At 36.2% G+C, this 23,881-nt stretch overlaps 2 protein-coding genes across 3 annotated transcripts; one reads left to right on the forward strand and one right to left on the reverse strand.

The window, feature by feature from the left end:
- Positions 1 to 356: 356 nt before the first annotated feature.
- LOC147400814 (serine/threonine-protein kinase PBS1-like) lies at positions 357 to 6,287 on the reverse strand. Its single transcript, XM_086441843.1, has 5 exons — positions 5,574 to 6,287; positions 4,810 to 5,018; positions 4,073 to 4,262; positions 1,805 to 2,196; positions 357 to 1,096 (listed from the first exon to the last, which is right to left on the reverse strand). The coding sequence occupies exons 1-5, from the start codon at positions 5,695 to 5,697 to the stop codon at positions 629 to 631; spliced, it is 1,383 nt and encodes a 460-aa protein (XP_086297969.1). The 5' UTR covers positions 5,698 to 6,287; the 3' UTR covers positions 357 to 628.
- A 4,211-nt stretch (positions 6,288 to 10,498) lies between these two features.
- On the forward strand, positions 10,499 to 22,217 carry LOC147400815 (uncharacterized). 2 transcript variants are annotated; one of them, XM_086441844.1, is made up of 8 exons: positions 10,499 to 10,808; positions 12,765 to 12,881; positions 15,146 to 15,393; positions 16,814 to 16,933; positions 17,049 to 17,205; positions 18,192 to 18,328; positions 19,975 to 20,010; positions 21,162 to 22,217. In XM_086441844.1, exons 2-8 carry the CDS (start codon positions 12,806 to 12,808, stop codon positions 21,957 to 21,959), a joined length of 1,572 nt encoding a protein of 523 aa, XP_086297970.1. In that variant the 5' UTR covers positions 10,499 to 10,808; positions 12,765 to 12,805; the 3' UTR covers positions 21,960 to 22,217. The 2 variants fall into 2 exon arrangements, with proteins under 2 accessions (XP_086297970.1, XP_086297971.1); XM_086441845.1 differs by having other exon boundaries at positions 17,055 to 17,205.
- The last annotated feature ends 1,664 nt before the right edge of the window (positions 22,218 to 23,881 follow it).

The raw sequence follows: 23,881 nt of genomic DNA on the forward strand, positions 1-23,881 counted from the left end.
TAACATTCAAAAATGAATAATGATTTTCTGACACTCCACTCTGACATACGCCCCAATCGCAGAACTGTAGATCAGTTGCCTCGGGATACACAGAACCATAAATCTTTTTCTTGTATATCTCGAAGAAAATGATCTACGGTTCTGTGATGGGGCGTAGGGGGGCATATGTGAGAAGGGGGGCCTCAGATTATCATGACTCTTCAAAAAATACTGAGTACAAACTTTAGTTGGAAGCAAATGAAGGAACAAAATTGCTCAGCTGAGAAGAATTTGGCCACAATAATGATGATTTTGTAAATCATGTGGACTGAGAGTGTGCATAGAGATTTGGGTAAAAGAAACCTTAAGAGCAATACTGGAAGAAAAACCTTATACCCCCTGATATGTTTCAAAATTTTCTTAAACTTGCGCAAGAGCCATTAAGACTTGATGTCAAGCTACAAGACCCAAAGATTACAATACTCCTATCTATATACACTCTTTTCAACTATGATTTTCTTCACCTTCTATGCAAAATAAAGGTTAAAAAAACATTAACAACATCCCTTACGATGAACCAACTCTCTGATGATGCAAAAAAGTGCTTTGAAAAGCTGTTTATGTTTACATCTTCAGAGACGACTAAGCCTCAACTTTCTTCACCATTTGCACCATCGAATCTCCCTAGAGTGTTTTGCCTTCGTTTTTCCCTCCAATTCTCTCCCCACAATTTAGCTTCTGCAACGGCTCGTTTTCGATCCAAATCTCTGTTCAACATCCTTGCAGTCTCCCTAGGAGAATCGTCCTTCTCGGAACCCTCCAAGTCCCACTTGCATCCAGATCCTCCCACTTTCTCATCTGTCTCGCCGCCTCTGTTCCTTCTCTCATCCTTATCTCCAACACCTCTATAGCTATGGCCAGGATCGTATGTATGGGATGACAAATAGGAGAGGGCAGTCACCACGTCACCAATGAGGGGGCGAGTGGCGGTCTGTTCTTGGATACACATGGATGCCACAGAGAGCGCCTGATAGAGCCCACGCATTGGGTACCGACCTTGCAAACTTGGATCCACCAATTTCGGAAATTTCCTTCGGTCACTGAACATGGGTCGTGCCTACATAAAAAGAAAGTTGTCACTTAAGACTAGGTATTTGTTATTTGTGAAAGGTGATAATCCAAATGCACCTTGTCTATAACTTACAAGTAACTACATGAACAACTACGAAATTGGGACAAGTCACTAGAGTGATGCAACCTGATAGGCTGATTCAAACAAAATATGGGAACCAAACAAGCAGTGTCAAGTTACCAATAAAATGACTACTTGAATAAGGATTTATCTCCTTTAGAACAATCTTATGACCAACAAAGAAAATATAACTTAGAAAAAAACAAAGATTAGTCCAATAATCATTCTGAAGTCTGAACACAAAGTGAATTGGTACATGAGAATACATTTAAAATGTGAAATCTGAGATTTATATCTTGCAACCACAGCTGATAAACAGCAAATTCTATTTGTGGAAATGCAGAGCACTAGAATCAAATTTAGGAGATATTCAAGACTAAAAAAAAATAGATAAAATTCAACCATCAAATCTATAGACTTGTTCCTGGAATTGTCTTCCATGTTTGTCCAATTGGACAAGTGTGTAGGAGATCTCTGACATGGATCTATTAAATAGTGGGTCTGACCACCTATATGTGTGCAATATCGCAATAACCCTGATACCCAACAATTAGATTTCCCCATCATAATATGATTATAACTAAGAGAAGAAAAAAATCGGAAACTACTAGAAATAATTTAAGGGAGTATTACCCATGCCACAAGATTTTTTTCTCCATGAGCTCGGGTGCTGTCAACGGCCCTACGTCCAGTAATCAGCTCCAAGAAGACTACACCAAAACTGTAGACATCAGACTTCACCGTCAGTTGTCCAGTCATGGCATACTCCGGAGCACAATAACCGTAAGTTCCCATGACCCTAGTGGAGACATGCGACTTATCTCCAACTGGACCAAGCTTTGCAAGCCCAAAATCAGACAGCTTCGGGTTGTATCTTTCATCCAATAATATGTTTGACGATTTGAAGTCTCTGTAGATAACTGGAGGATTCGCTTTGTCATGCAAGTATTCCAACCCTTTGGCCGCACCAACTGCTATTTTCATCCTTGTGTTCCAATCTAGTGGTTCCTTATCGGGTTGTAGATCTACAAAAAGATCATTTGCTCATTAATTATGAATTAATGGATATAAGCAAATATGCCTTGTAATAAAAAAGAACGAGGAAGTAAGATATGTGCAGTGGTCTACTTCCATATTCCTAAAATATGATGTATAATTTATTAGCAGATTAAAAATTGTAATACTTGTAACTTTTCCATAAATATGTATAGTTTGGAAGTGTTGGAATAATCAACCTTCAAGATAGCAAAAATTACCATACTTGGTTTTTTTTCTTCTTTTGGTAGTTTGACTTTTTAATTATATATAATTATGGATGACAAACTGTTGTATCGAGAGGAAATCTATAAAAGATTTCTTCCTGGAATATTATAAAAAAAAATGAATGTAAACTTCATCCATCATCAATAAAATAATAAGAAATTCACAAATCGGGATCGAAGGGCAGGAGGTAGCCATTGCATCGGTGGCTCACATAGAGATGGTAAACTTGATTGGATGTTCCTAACCATCTATTTTATTGCAGTTTTTCTTATGGTCCCAAGAAACATAATAAATGGTGCAGAAAGAAGTCAACAGATCAATAGAACAAGCATGGAGGGCACTTTCTTCCTGTCCTCGTTAAACTATCGTCATAAAACAATGGCATCATCATTGTCATCCTCAAAGACTTGTCCCAAAGATTTAGGGTCAACTAAATGAATCATGTTCCTCCAATCCACTTTGTCTAGAGCCATGTCTTATGTTGAAAGAGTGTTCCTATCTCCTTTCACTATCTCCATCCACATTCTTTTCGGTCCTCCTCTCGCTCTTGTAGAACCTTCAACTTGAATATTTCTTGTAACCGGGGCTGTGATTAACCTTCGTTAAACATGCCCAAACCATCTCAGCCAACTTTCTCTTATTGTATCACCTATTGGAGCTACTCTTATATTTTCCTGATGTGTTCATTTCTAATTTTATCTTTCCTAGTTTTTCCACACATCCATCTCAACATCCTCATTTCTGCAATGCTTGTGTCACATGTAACAAGTGACTTGCGAGAGTTTCACATGCATAAGAGCTACTTAGAGTGTCATGTGCAGGCAGTGACTCAAGTGATACCAGAATTGTGGTTCATGTTAGCATGACACGTGGAAGCTTGAGTCAATTGGTGATTGTGCGCTTATATATCTTCCATGTGTTGGTCGTGGTCCAACCTCAACCAATATGTACCCTGGCTTTAGTCCACCTTAACTAAAACCAGGGATTACCTAAGATGAAAAAAGAAGAAAGTAAAAGAGAGTAACTTGACACTAGAATGTCCAAGATCTAACTTTCCTTCCATTAGAAATCATAAATAGTAGCAGAGAGCATTAGACGAGAACACTTGGTTCAACTATAGAAGAAACAAAGGACGGCTCTTAATTTTCTGTTAAAACCTTGAAACCAAGTACAAAATGTAAATGGAGACACAAACCATAATGGTTGACCTTTGAGTTTTCCCCATTCCTGCTATAAGGCTTTTTACCTTGAAAAACAGAAATAGAGCTATATATTGAGAAATCTTGAGCATTAACAAGCGCAGGTATAATAACATCCTTCCTTCCATTTTCCATTATCTTATCCACAACTGTGATGTACATGGCAACTAATAGAGGAAAACAGACTTCTAAACGATAAATAGAAAAAACAAAGTGGATTTGAAGCACAAAGCAAGTTTGGTACCTAGTCAAATAGAAAAATTCGTTCTTCCTCATAGAGAATGCGCCTGCTGATGCAAGAACATTGATTGATGTTGTAATAGTGGAACATTGAAATATGTAATACTTTTTAAAACCTTATCGGAAAAAGAAAAGAAAAAGATCTCAAGTCTAAAACTTTGAAAAACTGAAGACAAAGATTGGGGCATTGTAACTTTACCAAGGAGATGATCTTCCAATGATCCCAAGGACATGAATTCATAGACAAGAAGACGTTGATCACCATCCGCGCAGTAACCAATCAAATTGACAAGATTAGGGTGATGAAGAAGGCTAAGCATGAGAACCTCCACCAGAAATTCTCTGTTCCCTTGAACCCCATCTCTATCTAGCTGTTTTACAGCCACAGCCTGCAAATAATGTACTCATCAACCCAAGCATGAAACTTGCCCAACAACTACCTAACTGTGTCCACTCTATAAAGAAACAATGGTAATAGTTGAGAAAAGTAAACTGACGGGCAATCCCAACAAAGAACTTGCAAGTCTCCCCAGAAATCAGATGCAAGAGTGTTAAGAAAAACAGAAGCAACGAAGAACGAGAAGAAAAAGAAAAACAAGATGAAATCACACACAGAAACACAAAGATTTTACACGGTTCCCTCAAGATTGAGGTACGTCCATGGATCACACCAATTCTACTATAAAGAGAAAACTCGCAGTTACATATTACAATCTTTTACTGAAAAAAGAGAAATATATACCCTATGAAAAAGTAACTAGTAACTAGGGTTTTACCTAATACCAGTGAAATTACAAAAAACCCGTGGGAAAATAGCTCGACCAGTGATCACTGTGTTAAATGATGAAAAGTACTCCTAGTTGACCAGTACCATCAGGCTCAACAAACAGTAACAAACAGAACCAAAGATCATCATGTGAATTATAACTAATTTACCTGACCCGTGCTCTCTAAGTGCCCTTTGTAAACACGTCCAAATCCACCTTCCCCTAAGAAGGATTCAGGCCTAAAATTCTTAGTCGCGGACGCAAGCTCTAGGAAGGTGAACGTTTGAGCAGAAATATGAACATCAGGAAAGTCCTCTGGACCAGAAGATTCCCTTTTTGATCCCCCTGTAGTTCTTCTTGATCTGAGTCTGTCCGCTCCTGCAAGCTCCAATCAAAAAGCAAGAACCCAGAACAATTAGTTTCACAAAGAACTGATTTGCAGATATCAGTAATAATTCAAATACTTGATGTCATTAAGGACCAAAAGATTCAAAATTTCCAGCATTTAGGACCCAAAAAGAACTAAATTGAGTTACCCAGATTGAATGCCCATTTATCAATATATATTGAAATACCCATTTATCAATAAATTGAAATAACCATTGATCCAATTAAGCTCTAGTGTCCATGAATGAACTAGTTACAGTGATTGTCGTCAAGTAATTACTAAACAGAAGTACAAATCAACAGAAAAAACTGGAGAAATCCTATTAAAGAGAAAAGAAAGATTATTGATAATAAATTCGACAAATTTGATTATAATTCTAACAAAATTGAACAAAATCTGAAGCTAAACCAACTAAGCAAACGAATCAGTATAAAAAAAATATTAATTTTTTTTTCAAAACCAGCAACACAGTGCTCAAAATCACTGAAGCAAATTAGAAGGAAAAAAAAAGACAGATTAAACAAGAACAAATTAAAATAACTGACCTGAAGATAGTCTAGAAATATTAGAGTTCATTGTTGTCTGGTGGAGCTCCTTGATATCATCTCTGGCTTTCCTAGGATTCAACTCTTCCCCCTCCCTCGAATCAAAGCATGAGAAACAACCCATTTCTCCAAACAAACTAAAACCTCCCTAAAAATCCCAGAAATAACAAATCGCCCAATTTATTCTCCCATGCTCTTCAACTCCCTTTTCACTAAAATCCCATAAAAAGCACCAAAATTTTCTGGGTTTTTTACTGTATTAGATCCGCTTCGACTGGGAAGGAAATGGAAAGAAAAATCAAATCCGAGTTTGAGAAATAGAAAAAAGAGAACAATCGAAACAAAAATTAAAATTGCTTTTGGTTTGATTCGATTAGAGATGATTAGCTGAAGAGAGCCGGCTAAGTTTTCGGCCTCAAGCACATGTACTGCATTCTACTTTCTACAAGAATCCAATCCCTCTCTTATAGTTTTTCATCTTGAGCTAGATCTTGTCCTCCAGGAAGATGGATAGCTATCCAACTCCATCGTCTTTCGTGTGCCATATGGCATTCTAGTCCATGGTTTCAAAACTTGTCCGAGAGGATGAAGTATCGCCTGAGTCATCTCCATGTCAGGCATGGACAAGAGTCGATAAGTCAATGTATCGGACAAGATTTAACCATCGCATTCATTTTTCTCATTATTGAACAAGACATCTCAAACGTATTAAAAAACTTGTTCAAGAAGACTCGATATTTAATATGGACAAGACGAGAGGAGACATAAAACCGAGTTTTAATACCAATTCACTTCATGGATTTTTTTTTCAAACTAAATTGTTTGAATTCTTCAATCAGTAAGTGTATAGAGCCAAATTGTACTATTTAGATATATATTTATAATGGGATGGTTGTTTTTTCGAGTTACTATTAGCACCAAATTGTACTATTTAGATATATATTTATAATGGGGTGCCAATAGATGTTTGCTTGCTTCTTTTTTTTTTCTTGTTAAATTTCTATCTTTTGAGTTTAAGATTTTATATAAGGCTAATCATAATTGTAAACAACACTTGACATGTTTTGTAATATTTTCAAGTCTTATAATATTTTGTAATGTTTAACCAAACCTTTGTAATGTTTGAATAGTGTGTTTTAATCTTTAATTAGGGTGAGATGAATAACATAAGAATTTAAGGTGTAATAAGTAAAAGTTAGAGTGTCAATGGTAGTTCTCTTGTTTTTAATGTTTATTAGGTTGTTGGTACGTGTCTTACATGTTTGAATTATTTCTACTGTTATGGCCATACAAATTTGAGAAGGCTTTAGTGAGGTCTGAAAAGGGATAAGATAAGATGATAACATAACATAACATGAAGAGGAAATATGGCGACAAAACTTCTATTTATTTTATATGAGCACCTTTAGGAAGTCACGTTAGCTAAGCTTGGTTGATTGTTTAATGAATAATGTTGAAGTGGCCTCGAGCTGGAATCTCATATCTCACACGTCTCATGAAAGTGTATGGGAATCATAGATACTTTTCATCGAGATACAAGTGAAAAATATATATGACTCCTATCTATTTCCACATCAAGAATGTAATATGAGGTTTCAACTTGAGGTCACTCTAGCACGACTTTTGTTTAATATTTCATTTATTTATTTTTCTTTGAAAAAAAAAATTACATATTGATGTTGAGGACGTATAAGGTTATATTTCTTTGACAATTAGAGTTCAAGTTAGGATAATTTTGACATTTTTCTTCACATGGTAATTTATGCCATACTTTTAATAAGATAAGACAAAATTAAATGGAAGAACATGTAGTGATTAGTGAAGTTTTAATAACTAAGTACATCTTTATAATCTTTTTGATTTATTACATATAACACAATTTTTTTTTTCTTTTTTTTATGGCAATTCTAATTAAGCATGCTTGATCCAAATGTTTAACCTCTAGTTACATTTGTAGTCAGCATTAGACACTTATCAAAGATGTCAAAGGAGAAAAAATGAACAAAATGGATTTTTAAGTAGTTTGACAAAGGTGCTTACATCCACAGGTTCAATGAGTCATTCCATTGTAGTATTTCATGAATTTTCTCTTATTTTTTAGATCCTTATTCCCTCCCCCCCCCCCCCCCCCCCTTCTTTTTTTCCTTTCTTTTTTCCCCTTCTTTTTACAATGACCTTTAGTCATTTAAATAAAAAAAAATGTTAAATCTAGACCAAGATTATAAAAAATCTAATCCTACTTAGAGTATAATTTTCATATTTATCTCTATCAAAATAAAGTAATTATCTAAAAGAAAAGTATTTTTTCAAATTAAATTTTTTTCATAATTAGATAAAGTTACACCCAAATAACGTTACTAATTCGTCTTAGGATTCCCACTAATTATTGCAAAATGAACGATCTAGATTGAAGAAGATTTTTATCCCTCCACATTAATTAAGAGACTTCTTGTTATCAGTGAACTTTTTTCTTAATGGCGATATTTTCTAAACCCTTTTTGTAAATTGTTTATTTTTTTTTTCATATAATTATATGCATGATACAGTCAACTTTTGAGATCGACCAATGAATTCAATTGTTGACTATAATCCATCTAAAGAGAGTCATCAAGTATATTAATCAATTGCTTAAACATTCATGTAAGCCTAGCATATTTCCATGATTACATCATCATTTGATGATATATTTTTCTTTGACTGAAAGACACAAAGAAGGCCTTTGATAAATAAGTGACCATATGTCCATGTGGCTTATCTACTAGTTGCTCGTATTATTACATTTTAGAGAAATAGTTGTAAATAACATCTTAAAGTTCTAAACCAATAAATACAAATTTATGATACCATCATCATAAATCGTTTCCTTATGTATCTTGTGGCAAACAATCTACAATTCTACGATAAGGGCGAGTGGAGGGGGGGGGGGGTGCTTCAGAAAATCATTTATTCTATTTAATATTTCTTCACTTGTATATTTTCCTTACCATCTCAAGAAAGAGATATGTTTACAAATCATTATTTAAAAAAAATAAAAAAATAATTCCTAAACTTTTGGGTTTCATGTTTAGTATTGTTCGTCTGTATTTTAGCTAAATGTTCTAAGAAAAAAACAGAGATCAACTTGAAATGATAACAGTCAATGGTCAACGAGAAGAATCATTAGATGGTTTGTAAGTTTGGTGAGCTAAAATCGAGGTCACCAGACTAATTCTGATTGGAAAGAGATTATAAAAGACATTTTCTTTCGCTATCATCAAATGTACAATATCTTTGAATGGGTCACACTGCAAGATGCCACGTATACAATTTTTTTTAACTATGAAGGATCCTAAACGTGCCACGTCACACATGATAAAAAGTAAACAGCCAGATAGAGATAGAGCGAGTTCCAAACAATGTGGGCCCTGCTGGCCCGAATTTGAATGGTATAACCGGGCCGTTAATGTCACGCACATAACGCGGCATTGGGGACCGACAATTATTTGTTTGTTCTCCACAAAAGTATCAAATATATCCTCATTAATAACTCGATTGAGTCGATGGGTTCGTTCCAGCCAGTTTTGGGTCGTGTCAAACCCAAACAAGTCGAGTTGACTCAACTCAACTCTTTATCTTCCAAAAAATCTAGGGTTCAGTGGGTCATATTAATATTATACATCACATTGATGTTATGGGTCACAGAATATTCAGTAGTCTTGTTTGGGATCGTTATCACGTGGTCCTCTTTTCAATTATAGTCCAAACAAATGAGACACTTACGTTGTGCATGAAGATTTTTCCTCACAATGATTTAGTGGGTCTGAGCGCATTACAAGCTTATGTACTCAATAATTAATTTAGTTGTGAAAAATGAATAAGATTGAAAAATCAAATTTCATTGTTTGACTTCATTTAGACAAAAACATGAGAAAAAAAAAATCTAAGGAATACAACGAGGAGGAGGAGGAGAAGAGGAGAGAAGGGAAGGGGCAGGGAAAGGGAAGGGGAGGGGGAGATTGGAGTGGAAGGGGGAGAAGAAGAAGGAGGAGAGAGAGAGGAAGAGGTGGCAGATGACAATGAGAAGAGGTGGTCGGCGATGGAGATAACAACGACAATAAAGAAGAGGATAAGTTGGCTATGGTGGTGGGGAAGAAACATTTCGATTTCAACTAAGGTTATAACAAAATCTCAACCCCAAAACATTCAATAAAGATGTTGTATATTATAAAATCGTTTATCGGATTTCACTATCATGTCATTTACATTGTTAAATACCATACTAAAAAAGACACTCACTGACGTGATAATGTGTTCAAAACCATTGATTTTTTTTACTTGTCTATCTCGAGGAAAAATGTATGGTGTTGTGCACATTGTCATGTCAATGAGTGTCTTTTTTTGAGTTAGTTTAGCACGACTCAAAATAAAAAGCAGCATGATATATAATAAGTGTTGATTATCTCAAGTATAATTTTCAACCATTAGAGTTTGTATTTACATGGTCAAGATTACGTGTTATTTTTTGAATCATCGAAACCCAATCTTCTTATATAAATATAACAATCGTAAACACTTTGATTTCACAAATATAATTGAGGTTAGTGCTACTCATGAAAATATCCCTTAAATTTGATTCAAATGAGTTACAAATTTATATGATTTTATTGTGGATCCTATTAATGGGCCTCCCATGATTCGAATCCAATAGCTAGGAATCGCCTTTGGTGGGTAGCTAAAGGAGGGACAAACATGCATGCGCTGAAGGCCCAAAAACCGTGCAACGTGGCAGTGTTTGGGTGATTGAACTTCGAACACCCGGCCATGGCATTAGTGTACTTCACAGGTCACAGCGTAGGAAACTAGGAACACTATTGACACCCCGCGTATCGCACGTGACTCTTACGTCAGCAATGAGGGTATTATTGGAATTTTAAGTTCATAGGTCGTCAGTCATCACCATAGCGGCACACGAAGCTCCGAAACACTCTTCAATGGAAACAAAGACTGAACTTTTCCCAACTCACTATCTGTACGGACGACTCTTGCAGAATCCAATCCCATCTCTCTGTCTCCATATTTTAAACCAAAAACCATCTCAAATTCTCAACTCATCTCTAAATACGATCGAACGAACAAAACCCTAAACCTTTCCTATCAGAATCTCTGTAAAACCAGCGGGCAATAATGGAAAACGCGAGCAGATTATGATTATCTTACTTTGATTTTCTTCGTCTTCGATTGCATTTTTGTTAACAGGTTAGATTCTTATTTTCTGATTCTCTCATTAAGTTTTTTCTATGAAGGTTTATGTGTTTGGATTGATAGGTTTTATTGTGAACGTTTTGTCCGCTTTTATTGGATAGAATTATCTAATTTAAGTGAGTTAGGGTTTAATTTTGTTGTTTTTCGGTTTCAAGTTTTACCCTTTTATTATTTATTTTTATTGTTTATATATAGTAATTTCGGGCTTGGTGTGACTAAGCTTCTTATTTTGTGGTGTTTGGCTTGATTTTAATGAGAAATGTAAGCTTGAGTAACAAAATTAGTTGAAAGTTTGTGGTTTTTATATGGGTTTGATGTATGAAGTGTGATTATATTCTAGTTGATGTCTAAAACCCTATTTGATGTAACTTATATAAGCGTCAAAAAGCCACAATGTGGCTTGACTTTGATGGAGACTCGGTGGGTTGGGGGAATAGAGAGGTCATAAATTATGTGCAACAAAATGCAAATCCCATCCCACCCAATGACTCATTAGGATTCATTTTTAATAGAATCTTCTGTGGTCACAGGTTTTGTCATTCCAATTGCTTCTCGATTAATGGTTTTCTTGGTAGAAATGTTTGCAATCCCCAATTTTTTGCAAGAAAAATGCAGACAATGGGGAGATGAGAAGAAGAGAATGTTCATGTGGAGTCCAACGCCATGAAGGTTGGATTCGTATGAATCAACTCTACACAAAATCACTAGGTAGAATCGGTACCTTCAAGCGTATAGGGTTGGAATCAATACCAAAATTGAAGGAGTTTAACCTTTTTCCGCAATCTCCTTCAACAACAAAAGCTTATATTGTCATACATAGCTCAATTTATATAGTGAAGAAATAGTTGTTGAATGAAATTGTGGAATGAACTTAAGATCCCCAATGGTGGTGCTTATTCCGCCCCCATAAGCTTGAAGGTGTCGTTTTCATCTTGCATATTTTGTGTTGTGCGAGTTATACACGAATTCTTCCTTCTTTGTCGTTTTCATCTTGCATATTTTCGTGTCATTCTGCATTTTTTTGGGTAGTGGGGTAATAGTCCCTTGCTTGTTTGGGCTTTTCTCGGATTATTTTTTGGATAAGTAATGATTCATCACCTTCTTGGATCTCCTGCTGAAGATTGAGGACAAAAAGAAAGAAAAACCGGAAAAAGAAACTAAGGTGCGAACTTGGTTAGTTCGTAAAGCCTATGAGTGGTAACATTGTTGATATGAGATCAAAACTTTGTCTTCACCACCTTGCTATCAAAAAAGAAAAATAATAAAAAATTAGAGAAGGGCTAAACAAATGTTTGGTTTTTTGTTTATACAATTGGCTTGACCACCTTCACCGTTGCAATCAACACTGTGGGCCAGGTCCATCATTTCCATTGCAACAGTGGTCAAACACTATGGTAAACCATCAATTTCTGTTCCTTTTTTTTCCCGCTGACAATGCAAATTGCAAACAACGTTTACAGGATCATATTCAATGGGGTCAATTTTCAATCCTTGTAGCCAACTATGCCATCTCCAAACAATTTGATTTGTTTTTAGCTTTCTTTCAAACACCAGTCTTGTTTTTAGGACTAAAAGGTTGAAAAGAAAACCCTTCTGAGCCTTTTAAAAGAAGGCTTTTCAGATTGGGTCTTAATCTGCAAACTGCAGGTCCATGCTTGAGAACCGCCTTTCTCTCTCTCTCTGGATAGGTAGCTCCTGTACCACAAATTGTAGGCCCAGCCTTGTTTTGGCCTTAAGTTTCACGAGACTTAGTCTGTAGGATTTCCTTTTAGGACTGATCAAAAAAAAAAAAAAAAAAAAAGGAATTTCCTATTAGGTTTGACTTGTTTGACTATGGACCCCATAGTTTGTCTGTACAATACTACTGTTGATTATGATAATAATAATAATTTTTTTTAAAATTTTCATCTGTTTAACTTATGTTTTTTTTTTTTTTGTTGCCTGCTATAGGTTCTCTCTTATTCATTATTGGGCATACTACACTAGAAACAATGAACAGTACTTTTAACGGTCAGATTTTGGTTGAAAAGCTAGCCAGGCTCAACAATTCACAGCAGAGCATAGAGAGTATCCTTTGACCATGTTTTAGAAAGTGCAGATGATACTTTTTCTTCTACAGCCATTGATTGGTCACATCTAATGCAGGGAAACTTGGTTGGTTTCACAACTAAAAGAAACAAGCTTATACTTTGGAAAGGAATGTAAATGAGGATAGACCACCTCATTGATTTCCCTTGGTGTTTTTGTCATTTAATATCTTATGTATGTATGCTTGCATTTTTTATTAATTTCTTTAATGAAAAAAGATTGGCATTTTTATTTTTTCATTAAGTGACTAAGGATTTATTAAAGAATTTGGCTGAGGTATTAGGGAAGAAATTTACCTATGATGTTCGATAGATAAAAAAAAAAAGAAGGAAAAATAGGATTGGTTTAGTCCAAGCCCAAAAGGAGTTGCAAAAAAGGATTACTCCCCATGGATGATACCCTCTCAATGAAGAAGTTAGCTGTCTTGATATTATTAAATCCTGCATAGAAACTAACTAGTCCATGAGCAAGCTCCCTACAGCATTGCACTCATCAAGAAAATCTTTGGTCTGTTATTGAGGACTCTAGACTTGCAATCTTTCCAAATGCATTGATATACTGCCTGGGGAGGAACATCCACAAAGAAATTCCCTTGAAGCTTTGGAAATCCACCTCCCACCTGACCATGACCTTCAACTTCCCTTAAGGAATGTCCAGGGTCCCTGGAAAAGAAGTAAAAAAGAAGCTTCATACCACCCTAGCAAATTTTTAATGGACAAAAAGGTGGATAACATTCACTATTACTCATTGCACACAATGAAATTATTCTCTTCCTCTGATTAAGGCGGTCCATCAATATAATTTTGCCCACCACAACCGTCCACCACCTTTTGGAGGGGCTCCTGAATCCCAAAGTTATAGATATGTTCTTGAAGGAGCTTACAAGCAAGGAAATTCTAAAATTAGCAGACTGAGAAAACTCCATTTTAGGAGCCCTTCCGAACATGACAATCCTCTCCATTGGGATGAATTTGGATTTAATCCAATCATTTGAATATCACTATCCATTCCTCGAGTTTCCTATCAATAAAAAATTCTATGAACAATAGGGCACAAAACAATATATTCACTCTGTTTTTTGATGTACTTTTACTACCATCCCTTTGAAAGTGGTTAGTCAATAGAGTCAGGGACACATATCAAACTCCTCGTCAACTTCACATCAATCATCTTTCCAACACGTTCCTCATTCCCAACCTTTAGAACAACTCCATTCCATTAAGAGAATTTCCACACCATTATAAGTTCCGAATCTCTTACTGGGATGCATTTAGGAAAATATGGTGTCATCTGCAGATTGGAGATGAGAAAGAATCAGACTTTCCTTCCCAACCTTAAAGCCAAACATCAAGCCCAAGGATTCTCTTTACAGATATTCTTAAATAGGGATTCACTCAACAAGCACTTTGATGGAAAATGGGGAAGAAAATGCATAACCCCCAAAAAGTTCGTCAAAGATAAACATTTCCTGTCCATTGTCTCCATTTGTCCCCAATACCCATTCTACTCATAGAGTTCCGCTCCGCATGGCCATATACCTTCTCTATAATGGTTTTGCAAATCACATCTGGACTTTTGTCGTTTCTTTCATACACTATACATATTTTGTTCTCTATTATAAAGGAAAATGTATCAGACTGGCTATGCTTTATAAAGTTAAATGTTGGACAAATAAGAAATAACATATTCATAGACTAAGTGTAGTAGAGATGAGGATTTGAGATGGATGAATTGAAATGCAAGACGCATGTGTCAACGTCTTAGACAAGTTTTAAATCATAAGTTTTTTTAGATATTATTGAGGAAAGAAATGCATGAAAAGTAAAAGAAAACATTTCAGGCTTGTTATATTGACGACAATAACTTAACAAATATAAACACACTTGTGACAGTGAAGACTATTAAACAACTAACAACTTGATGAAGTGATGTATGATCAAAAGCTGGTGTCCCTCTTTTTGAAATCCTTTGTTTATTAAAAAAAATACTAAAATATAGGGCAACAAACTGACAGTGCCTTATGTTTCATTGTTTGAAAGAATGCTTCGCCATTCATATCCATGTTGGTATTTATCACATGACCAAAAGGCCTTAAAGTGCCATGTTGCTGTCACACCTTGTTCAATGATCTTTCTGTCTGGGAAGTGGCAAGTTATAGCCAACTATCTCTTTGCTACTACAAGGGTGACATGTTTCCTATTTTATTCTTATCATCTCTAAATGTTGTCCTTAATACTTTCAAGCTTTATCACACTGGTGTATTTTCCATATGAATAAAGCAAAACAAGTTGTTGAAACATGGGATAGACAATACCATTGTTCCCCTCGAGAGCAGAGATTGCCTTTTCTATATCTTGCAAACGATATATTGCAGAACAGTCGGCGAAAGGGTTCAGAATTTGTTGCAGAATTTTGGAGAGTTCTTCCAGATGCTCTTAGTGATGTAATCGAGAAAGGGGATGAATTTGGAAGAAATGCTGCGATACGACTGGTATGTTGATTTAATTCATGTTCTTGTTATGCATGGGTGTGTGCAATTGGTGTGGGTGGTTGTGTGGGGTAGTATGGTTTTATGATGAAGTCAGGTGTGGGGTGGGTACTCGTTCTTTCTTTTTCTTTTTTTTCTTTTTTTTTTTGGGGGGGGTGGGATTTAAGGTGATGAGCATGGGAACAGGAACTTCCATATGTGCATGTGTTTGTTAGCTGTTACCAAAATGATATATTTTCTATATTAAAACCCAAAAGCCTTTTCTACTTGTAATGGAAATGCACCGTGGAAACGGAACTGATCTGTCAGTAAGCTTTTTTGTGAGAGGAAAATGAAGAGGAAAAATGACGGGTGCTTTTTGTGTACCCAAAAACAAATCTCTTTCGAATTTGAGTGAAGTGGAGATCTTTCTGCTAGGGTCCCACTGTTATTATGTTCCATCACTGGTAATCTAAACCCCCAAACACTATGTCATTTCATTCTGGTAACTCGCACAAGTACGCAAGGATCTTGTGCAACAAGAGAAAGAAACTGCAGATAAAAATAAAGCAAAATCCAACCACAACTATAGCATGAGGAACTCAATGGTTAAGCACAAAGGAATGTCATCTGTGGGCAAACTCGGAAGAGATTAATCCACTTTTTAGAAGTAGATCACAGAGGATGGAATAAAAACTTACCTCCCAAAACAAGACAAAATCAGTTGTAGTCTGTTGTTCCCAAATTTACAATGTTTACTCACCATTGCTACACTGTATTTTAGTTGTCACGACCTTCGTCACAATCAAGTTTGACTTCTTTACATAACCACTTAATACAACTTAGGCCTCATGACTCAACAAGAGTTGCAAAATAGAAAGAGAACATAAGAGGAAACTGTTCTAGAAAAAACACTTTCTTCTAAACAGGATATTCTCTTTTCTAACTCACATAGTTACTTTCTCATTTTTATGTTAAATTCTAGGTATCTTGACCCTTCGTTTCCCCGTCATTAGTATTGTAGTGTCCAGGGTCAGTATAATACTTTTTGTGGTCTCATTATTTTGCTTTGGGCTGGTTGTAATGCAACTGGGGGCTTGAATGGCGTGTCGCTTTTTGGCTTAAAAAATGAACTGCCCATTGAATCAGGGAATGCCAAATTTTGAAGTGATGCCGTGGTGCATTGTTTTTATGTCTGTACAACTCATGGTTCCTTTTTGTTTTAGAATGCTTCAGTTCAAAATGTTGGCACCAAAAAAATACACTTTTAACCACTGAAATATTGTTTTTATATACTTATATTAAGGGTGACTGTTATGTATACATCCTTAAGGCTGTTACTTGTTATCTTTATTCTTTTGTGTGACCATCCTTGTTCCCTTTTATCATTACCAAGAAGTTCTATATTATTTATAATTGCATTTTCCATGTGTTCTCCAACCAGATTGATATTTGGGAAGATAGAAAAGTTTTTGGTTCTCGAGGGAAAATTCTCAAGGAAGAGCTTATGGGAAGGAACCTGGAGAATACTAATAGAAGTGGGAAAAGTCCAGGCTTCAAACTGGTGAGAAAATTTATTTTTTAAGCAGATGTGTGCATGTTTCCATTGGTGTTGCATTTGTTTGTGTGCCCTGATTCTTCAAGGTTTTAATTTTCCCCACATTGTTCTCATTAACCAGAAACAGCCTGTCGGAAATATACTAGAAAAAATAATTTCTAGTTATGAACTTATTTATGATGGCCCGGTGGATGAAGAAGCTCTATTGAGCAAATGCAGGGCGGCTATTGATGTTGTTGATAAGGTGGAAAAGGAAATTGGCAGCGATTATAACTCAGGTACTGTATAACCTATATTAAATTTAATTTCTCTTTTTTAGAAACCATAGACAGCTTTTCCTTGGGAAGTTGGAATAGCTTATTAATGAATTGAATGTGAAAATTTTTCTTTTATCTTTATTTTTTCATTGCTCTTTTGTATTTCAATATTCTTTACTGTCGTGCGTATGTTCTTCACCAACATTCCTTACATTGCCATACAGAACATGCAAAGAATTGTATTATCGATGATTGTCACATGAGTACATGTGATATCATTCTAATGTATAAAAATATGAGGGCAGTTCATCTGATTGGTGATTTTTGTGGTATTCTCAAGTTTGCATTTTGTTCTAGACTTGCAAAATTTTATGGTTGCTATGATAATGTTTAGTGGAACTGTTGCTTGTGCTTGATATATTTATTTATTTTGAATAGGAGTTGGTCTTTTCATATGTAACTTCATGCCTGAGATTTTGCATGACATTGAAGTAAGTTGATATAGGGTTTTCAACTGGTGTTTCTTCACTTACTCAGACTCTTACGCACAAAGTTGCTCAAGCATAAGTGTCTCTGCAAATCGGAGAAATTGTGCTGTCCTCTGTTATAGATTTTATTTGATTATATATATATATTTTTTGCTTGGTGGGGTTAAGAAGGGGTTTGAACCTAAGACCTTGGGAACAACCTCCACAAGGTCTTACCACTTAACTAAGTGGTCCTTAATTAGTTGATTATATACTACAGAGCCTATAAGTTATAAATGGGAACTTGAAGCCAGTGAGTCCTATCGTGATTTTTAAAGGTTTAGGGCGAATTCTTCAATTTTCTAATATTATGGAAGGAGTTTGAACTTCAGTATCTAAAAATTTTACCGAACATTTTTTTAGATTTCATGGCCAATTTGCAGAGCTGAGTGACTTTTTCTTTGTGTGCATCTCTAACATACTATATTTGGCTTTAATGATTTTTTGCAACCCTCTAATATTGTTTTCTTTGATGAACAGGGCAACTCAATGGATCTGAATTTGGGGAGTTGCAGGGGCAGCATGGTGTACTGAGAGAATGCATTGAACAGCTGCGAGCTGTTGAATCATCTAGAGCAACTCTTGTATCTCATTTAAGAGAGGCTCTTCAGGAGCAGGTTGGTTAGCAGATTCTAGATGTTAAAATACCTGTATCACATTTTTATTTTATTAATTTTTTTTGCTATAAGTTTTGTGTATTAGAAGAGAACGGAACTATGCAAAAGATACAGTAGGGAAAGAAAAGATAAAACCACTCACCAACCCAAATATTCAAAACAGAAACAAGAAAGTTATTGAATTCTGTACACAATGTCACCTCATCTAAAGATGTTGTCTTCAAATCCAAAACCCTTACCTTCTGGAATTATGGAGGACCAAAGTACATTGCAGCTTTAATCTTCATCATCATATTTAAAATGTTGGATTAGTTGCTCTCAAAGATGTGCCTATTCCTTTCCTCCAAAACTCCCGTGGACGGAAGGAGCCTACATGAAGGTTTTCTTTTCTGAAAAATGCCTCGCACATTCTGAACTGGGTATTGGAGACTTTTCATCACTTTCTGAATATCCGTTAAAGTCATATTACTGAAACTTGGAATCCAATGTCCAATTCTCCTGTATGCCTCAAGCACGCAATCATCTCTCTGCTTAAGCTATTGATTCTGTAAAACTGTCTATTTCTCAATCATTGAGATGTCTTCTGATACCCAAGTTTCACATGGACGGATCTTATTGCTAAAAGCCACAATCTTTTACTAGGCCATCTTTTGAATTATAAATGACCTAAGTCGAGGGGCATGCCACACGGAAATGGTAGTGGCTAAAACTTAGATCTTCAATAATTTACAGACTCATCAAATTCCATCTTAAACAACATGGAGCATTGAAGGTGTTGTAGATTTTGTAAATTCCATTCCACAACCCTGACTCATAACTAAGTGCAAGGAGGAAAGTTATCATCCCAGCCATGACCTCAGTACACATACTTGCTAATGCTAGCAACCACCTTCGCCATAGGTCACCTGTTTCCTGCCCAAACCTCCATAACCACTAGCCCCAGTCAGCCTTGTGCTTGTCCTTTAGGTATCTAACTCTAGTACCTCTCGCTGAAACTCTCACATTCTAACCAACTTGGCACTGGTGCTATTTGAAAATATCAACTTTATTCTGCCACATAAAATCTCTACTTGATTTCTTTGAGCAATACACATGGGAAATGATAATAAAGAAAGGCAAAATGGGAAGGTTAGTAGATGAACTGTCCTTGGCTTACTACCCATTGACTGAATCTTTTTTCATAGTGCAAGTCTTCTTTTAACCCTATCTTAGGATCCCATAAAACTTTAGATCTATAACTAGCACTCAACAGTGAACTGATAAAAGCGGTGGGACCCACCCTACTGTACAACTCAAGCTTCTGCTAACCCTCCCAAATTGATCGACTCACCAATTGGATACTTTTTTAAATGTGAATGCTGTATGCCTGTTTCCACAGCATATCAGCGCATATCGTTCATGTAAATGGGTACTATATCCAATTACCTTGGTTTTGAGAGGTTAATGTATTAACATCACATTGTATGATTTGTTTCAGAGATCATCCTCACAAAAAATCAGCCCATTCCAAACATTTTTGCCCATATAAGACAAAACACATTGTAGCTTTATGTGTATACGGATCCTAATCCATATATATATATATATATATATATAATTTTTATTTTATTATTATTGATAGAGAGCTAATGGGGTTTTGTTTTCAGGAATTTAAGTTGGATCAAGTCCATACTCAGCTTCAGGTAATTCTTCAAATCTTTCAATCAACCATAATAGATGAATTGTTACAAATAACCATAATAGATGAACTGTTACTTGGAGCGTCCACTATATACATCTAGGCATATTTGTGTGTTAGTTTTGGAGAAGGGGCTCCTTAGCTGCATTTGATATTGCAAAGAATTTATTATTTTGAATGAGATTAATATAGGTAATGATTAAACTATAGAAATCTTACAGTCGGTTGATCTACATTTTTTGTTTTTGAATACAAAGCTTGATGAGCAAATGTCCCCATATTTGTGCATTTCTACAGGATCAGACAGCAAAGTGGTTTATTTTCGTGTTTGATAGCATACATCTTTTTGTGCTCATTGCTACGTTCATTGTTTGAAAAACCAAATGGTGATCAACATGGCATGAAATGTGCTAAACTTCAGGTTTTCTTAAGGTTGAGTTAGTTTGAGTTTGCTTTGTTGGCAAGGTTTAAAATTCCATTCCATTTATTGTTTTGGGTTTTCATAAAAACAAAATGGAACCAAAACATTCAGAATACATTCCAAAACTTTCGCTTTAAATCAAATAGGAGTTAGATTTTAGTCATAAATAAATATTAAAAAAAACTTCTTTTTTTTTTTTTTTTCTGTTTTAAAAATGGAAGTGAGAAGGAATTGCCAACTTAGCTAATAAGTCGGTTAGAGTGTGGAGTGTTCCCGAGTCCTTGGTTCAAATCCCCTCACCTTGCTAACCACTATCCCTTCACCTATCAGAAAAATGGAAGTGAGAATTAAAAATCACATTTTTTTTTCACGGAGACAATCATTAAAAATTTTCTGAAACAGAAGTAGGTATACTTCAAAACAATGCATTTGATGTATATAGATAGAATGTTAAGCGAAGGTTGCTTAATTTGATTAAATGGAAACATGAGTTTTTAGTTAGGGAGTCGATCAAAAAGCACAAATTGTTCTTATTGCTACTATACTGCTATTCTATGATGTGATATCCTTGGAAAATCATTATGTTACAACCCCTGGTCCCGTACTGTTCATTGATCTCCATATTCAACAGTCTGGACCATCCACTTGTTTGTGAGTTGGCCCAAAATTCATGCCAATTGGATTTCTTGGATTATTTGCTTAACATGCTTCTCCTGTATGTTTCCTTTTCCCAGGCTGCCCAATCTCGATTCGAACAGGCGGACAATATTTGTCAAAACTTGCTGAACTCCAAGACTGGGCAATTGCTGGCTGAGCCGAGGTTGAAGGAGCAACCAAGCACCTTCTCCAGCATGCCTTCCAGCTTTATTCCAGAAACTCCAGCCACCAATGGAGACAAAGATCAATCAGCTCCAGTCATGTATACACCTCAAGGACCTTTCCCCAACAACCCTTCCTACGTTGAAGAAGACCCTCGGAAATCTGCAGCCGCTGCTGTGGCTGCGAAGCTTGCAGCCTCAACTTCCTCAGCTCAGATGCTCACGTATGTCCTCTCCTCTCTTGCATCTGAGGGTGTCATTGGCAGCAACCAAGTAAATGAGTCCTCTGGTGAATATCCTCTAGAGAAGAGACCAAAGCTCGATAATTCTTACACACCTTCACCTCAGCATCAGCAACAACCACCTCTACCACCTTTTCCACATCCCGATTCAGTTCAACATAAGGTCATAGCCACTTCTCAACAACAGATGTCTCATCAGCCGCAGCCATCACTACCACCTGTGCCATCAACACCATCAGCCCAGTTCATGCAGACAGCTGGATCTATGTCGAGTGTGCCATACGGTTACGGTTCAGTTCCTCAACATCCACCACCTTTTCCTGGTTATCCAATGGTTGGGGTTGGGGCCCCAATCACAGGTGTGCCCCCCTACATGTCTCCTCCAAATCCTTATCAAACTTTCCAGGGATCGGAAGGAGGCTACTATAGCCAGCAACCTTTACCAGCAACACCGCCAATTTCTCGGCAGTAAGATTTATCGGCCTTTTAGGGGTGCTTAGAGGAAGCAAAATTTTGCTCGGCCACTTGACATTGAATTGTGCTTGATAGTTGAATGTTGAATCCTCGTAGGCAGGCAATAGAGGTCTGCAATTTACTTCTAATTACGTAGTACGTAGTTGTATATTATTGAATATTTCAAACAGCTTTTTCATGATATGAGAATGTTGCTTGTGTTGATTATTACTTAAAAAAAGCTCTTGCTTGCAGATATCCTCTCTGCTTTGATGATTGAGATTTTGCAAACTAATTACCCCAATATTACTACTCTCTCTAAAATGGAAACCTTGAGAAACAAGGATTGATGGACACTCATTGATTATCATATTAGGTGTTAGAGCTGAGGCTCGAACACCATTACTAAGACTCTAAGCTAAAGAGGGGGCAAAGTTTTTTACTGGTAATATTATAGGCATGTGATCAAAACATTGACTTCCCAAAGCTATAATCTTATCTAAAAAATAAGAATAATGCTGAAGTGACCTCAGGCTTGAACCTCATATCCCACTTCTTGATGTGAAAGTAGCTTTTTCACTTGTATCTTGATGAAAAGCATCTATCGTTCACATACACTTTCATGTCAAGAAGTGCGATACGAGGATCCACCTTGAGGTCACTCCACCAGACTAATATATATATATACAATAGATTGGGAATGCGACAATTACTCATTTTTTGTGTCAAATTTTTTTAGTGTAAAGGTTTTATTGTTTCACTGCGATACATGGTTTTAAAATTCATTCGAAACCGAGACGTATCACCCGAGTTAACTGGGTATTGGAGGTGAACCAGACCAACTCATAAAGTCACTTTTTTTTAATTAATATTTAAGACTCACGTGCAACTTTTTGATTTGTCTCACGAGATGTCTCAAATGTATCGAAAAACTCATCTAAGATGACTTGATATCGGGCCTGGACGAGACGAAACAATACTCGAAACCGAGTTTTAAAACCATGCTGCGATATGAAGTACAATCTTGAGGTCACACCAACACGACTCATTTTCAATCCATCAACTTTCATTATTTTAATCACATCAGTTAGTAGAGCTGCAGAGGATTTAGGGTCAAAATAGGATCCAGATTCCACACCTTTAGCATTGGATTATGGTTCAATCAAACCCAAACCCAAACCCACCCATTGATCACTACCTCAAGAATCTCTTGGTCAAGGAATTAAGGGTCCCATTGATGACTACCTCAAGAATCTCTTGCTCAAGGAATTAAGGGTCACAATCCATGATTAGAAAATGAAAACATGTCAACGGAAGTTAACGTCAGCCGTTAGTTAACCTGTGACGACAAGTGGTAGGTAGACAGTAGAGTGTGAAAATTAAAGGCGTCATGTCGTTTGGTTTTTAGTAACTTTTTAAAGGAATAATATATATATATCTAGTAATAATAGTGGGATTTGTAGCCTAAAGTGGTGCTTGTGTTCTCTGTTTTGAGTCAGAAATGATGAGAGAGAGAGGTTTTAGCTTTGCATGCCCAACATTTTTATCAGAAGAGCCCAGGGGGGGAGACACACAGCACACCACTGTGACACGCTGACCTATAAAGTCTTTCTCTCTCCATCTGTGTTGGTGGGGCCCACCAATTTCTTTATACCTCTTCTGTCGCCGGTTTCCGCCGCACCCGTACTGCCGCCTCTACCTCCGCGTGTTCTGACCTGAATTTTTTTATTTTTTATTTTTTATTTTATGTCTGCCCCCTTATTTCCGCTGCTGCCTGTGACTCACCTCCGCCTTGTGCTTTACGTTTACCTCACTTTTTTCTTTTTTTTTACGAGTCCACTCGTCCAACTTTAATTAACATTTATTATTTTTTAAATTTTCAAATTAAGATTTATTTAAGATAAATTCTCAAATAATTATGACAATTTCTGTATTTTCAAA

The sequence above is a fragment of the Akebia trifoliata genome, chromosome 5 (assembly GCF_017979445.1).
Source record: "Akebia trifoliata isolate Shusen 1 chromosome 5, ASM1797944v1, whole genome shotgun sequence".
NCBI lineage: Eukaryota > Viridiplantae > Streptophyta > Magnoliopsida > Ranunculales > Lardizabalaceae > Akebia > Akebia trifoliata.

Excerpts from the sequence above, each read along its gene's own strand:
- LOC147400814 (XM_086441843.1), bottom strand. The coding sequence starts at position 5,697 with ATGGGTTGTTTCTCATGCTTTGATTCGAGGGAGGGGGAAGAGTTGAAT. Across the intron at positions 5,019-5,573 it reads TATTTCTAGACTATCTTCAG|GAGCGGACAGACTCAGATCA; the intron begins GTCAGTTATTTT and ends TGGAGCTTGCAG. Across the intron at positions 2,197-4,072 it reads ATTGGAAGATCATCTCCTTG|ATCTACAACCCGATAAGGAA; the intron begins GTAAAGTTACAA and ends ATCTTTTTGTAG.
- LOC147400815 (XM_086441844.1), top strand. The coding sequence starts at position 12,806 with ATGAACAGTACTTTTAACGGTCAGATTTTGGTTGAAAAGCTAGCCAGG. Across the intron at positions 12,882-15,145 it reads TTCACAGCAGAGCATAGAGA|CTTTATCACACTGGTGTATT; the intron begins GTATCCTTTGAC and ends AATACTTTCAAG. Across the intron at positions 16,934-17,048 it reads AAAGTCCAGGCTTCAAACTG|AAACAGCCTGTCGGAAATAT; the intron begins GTGAGAAAATTT and ends CTCATTAACCAG.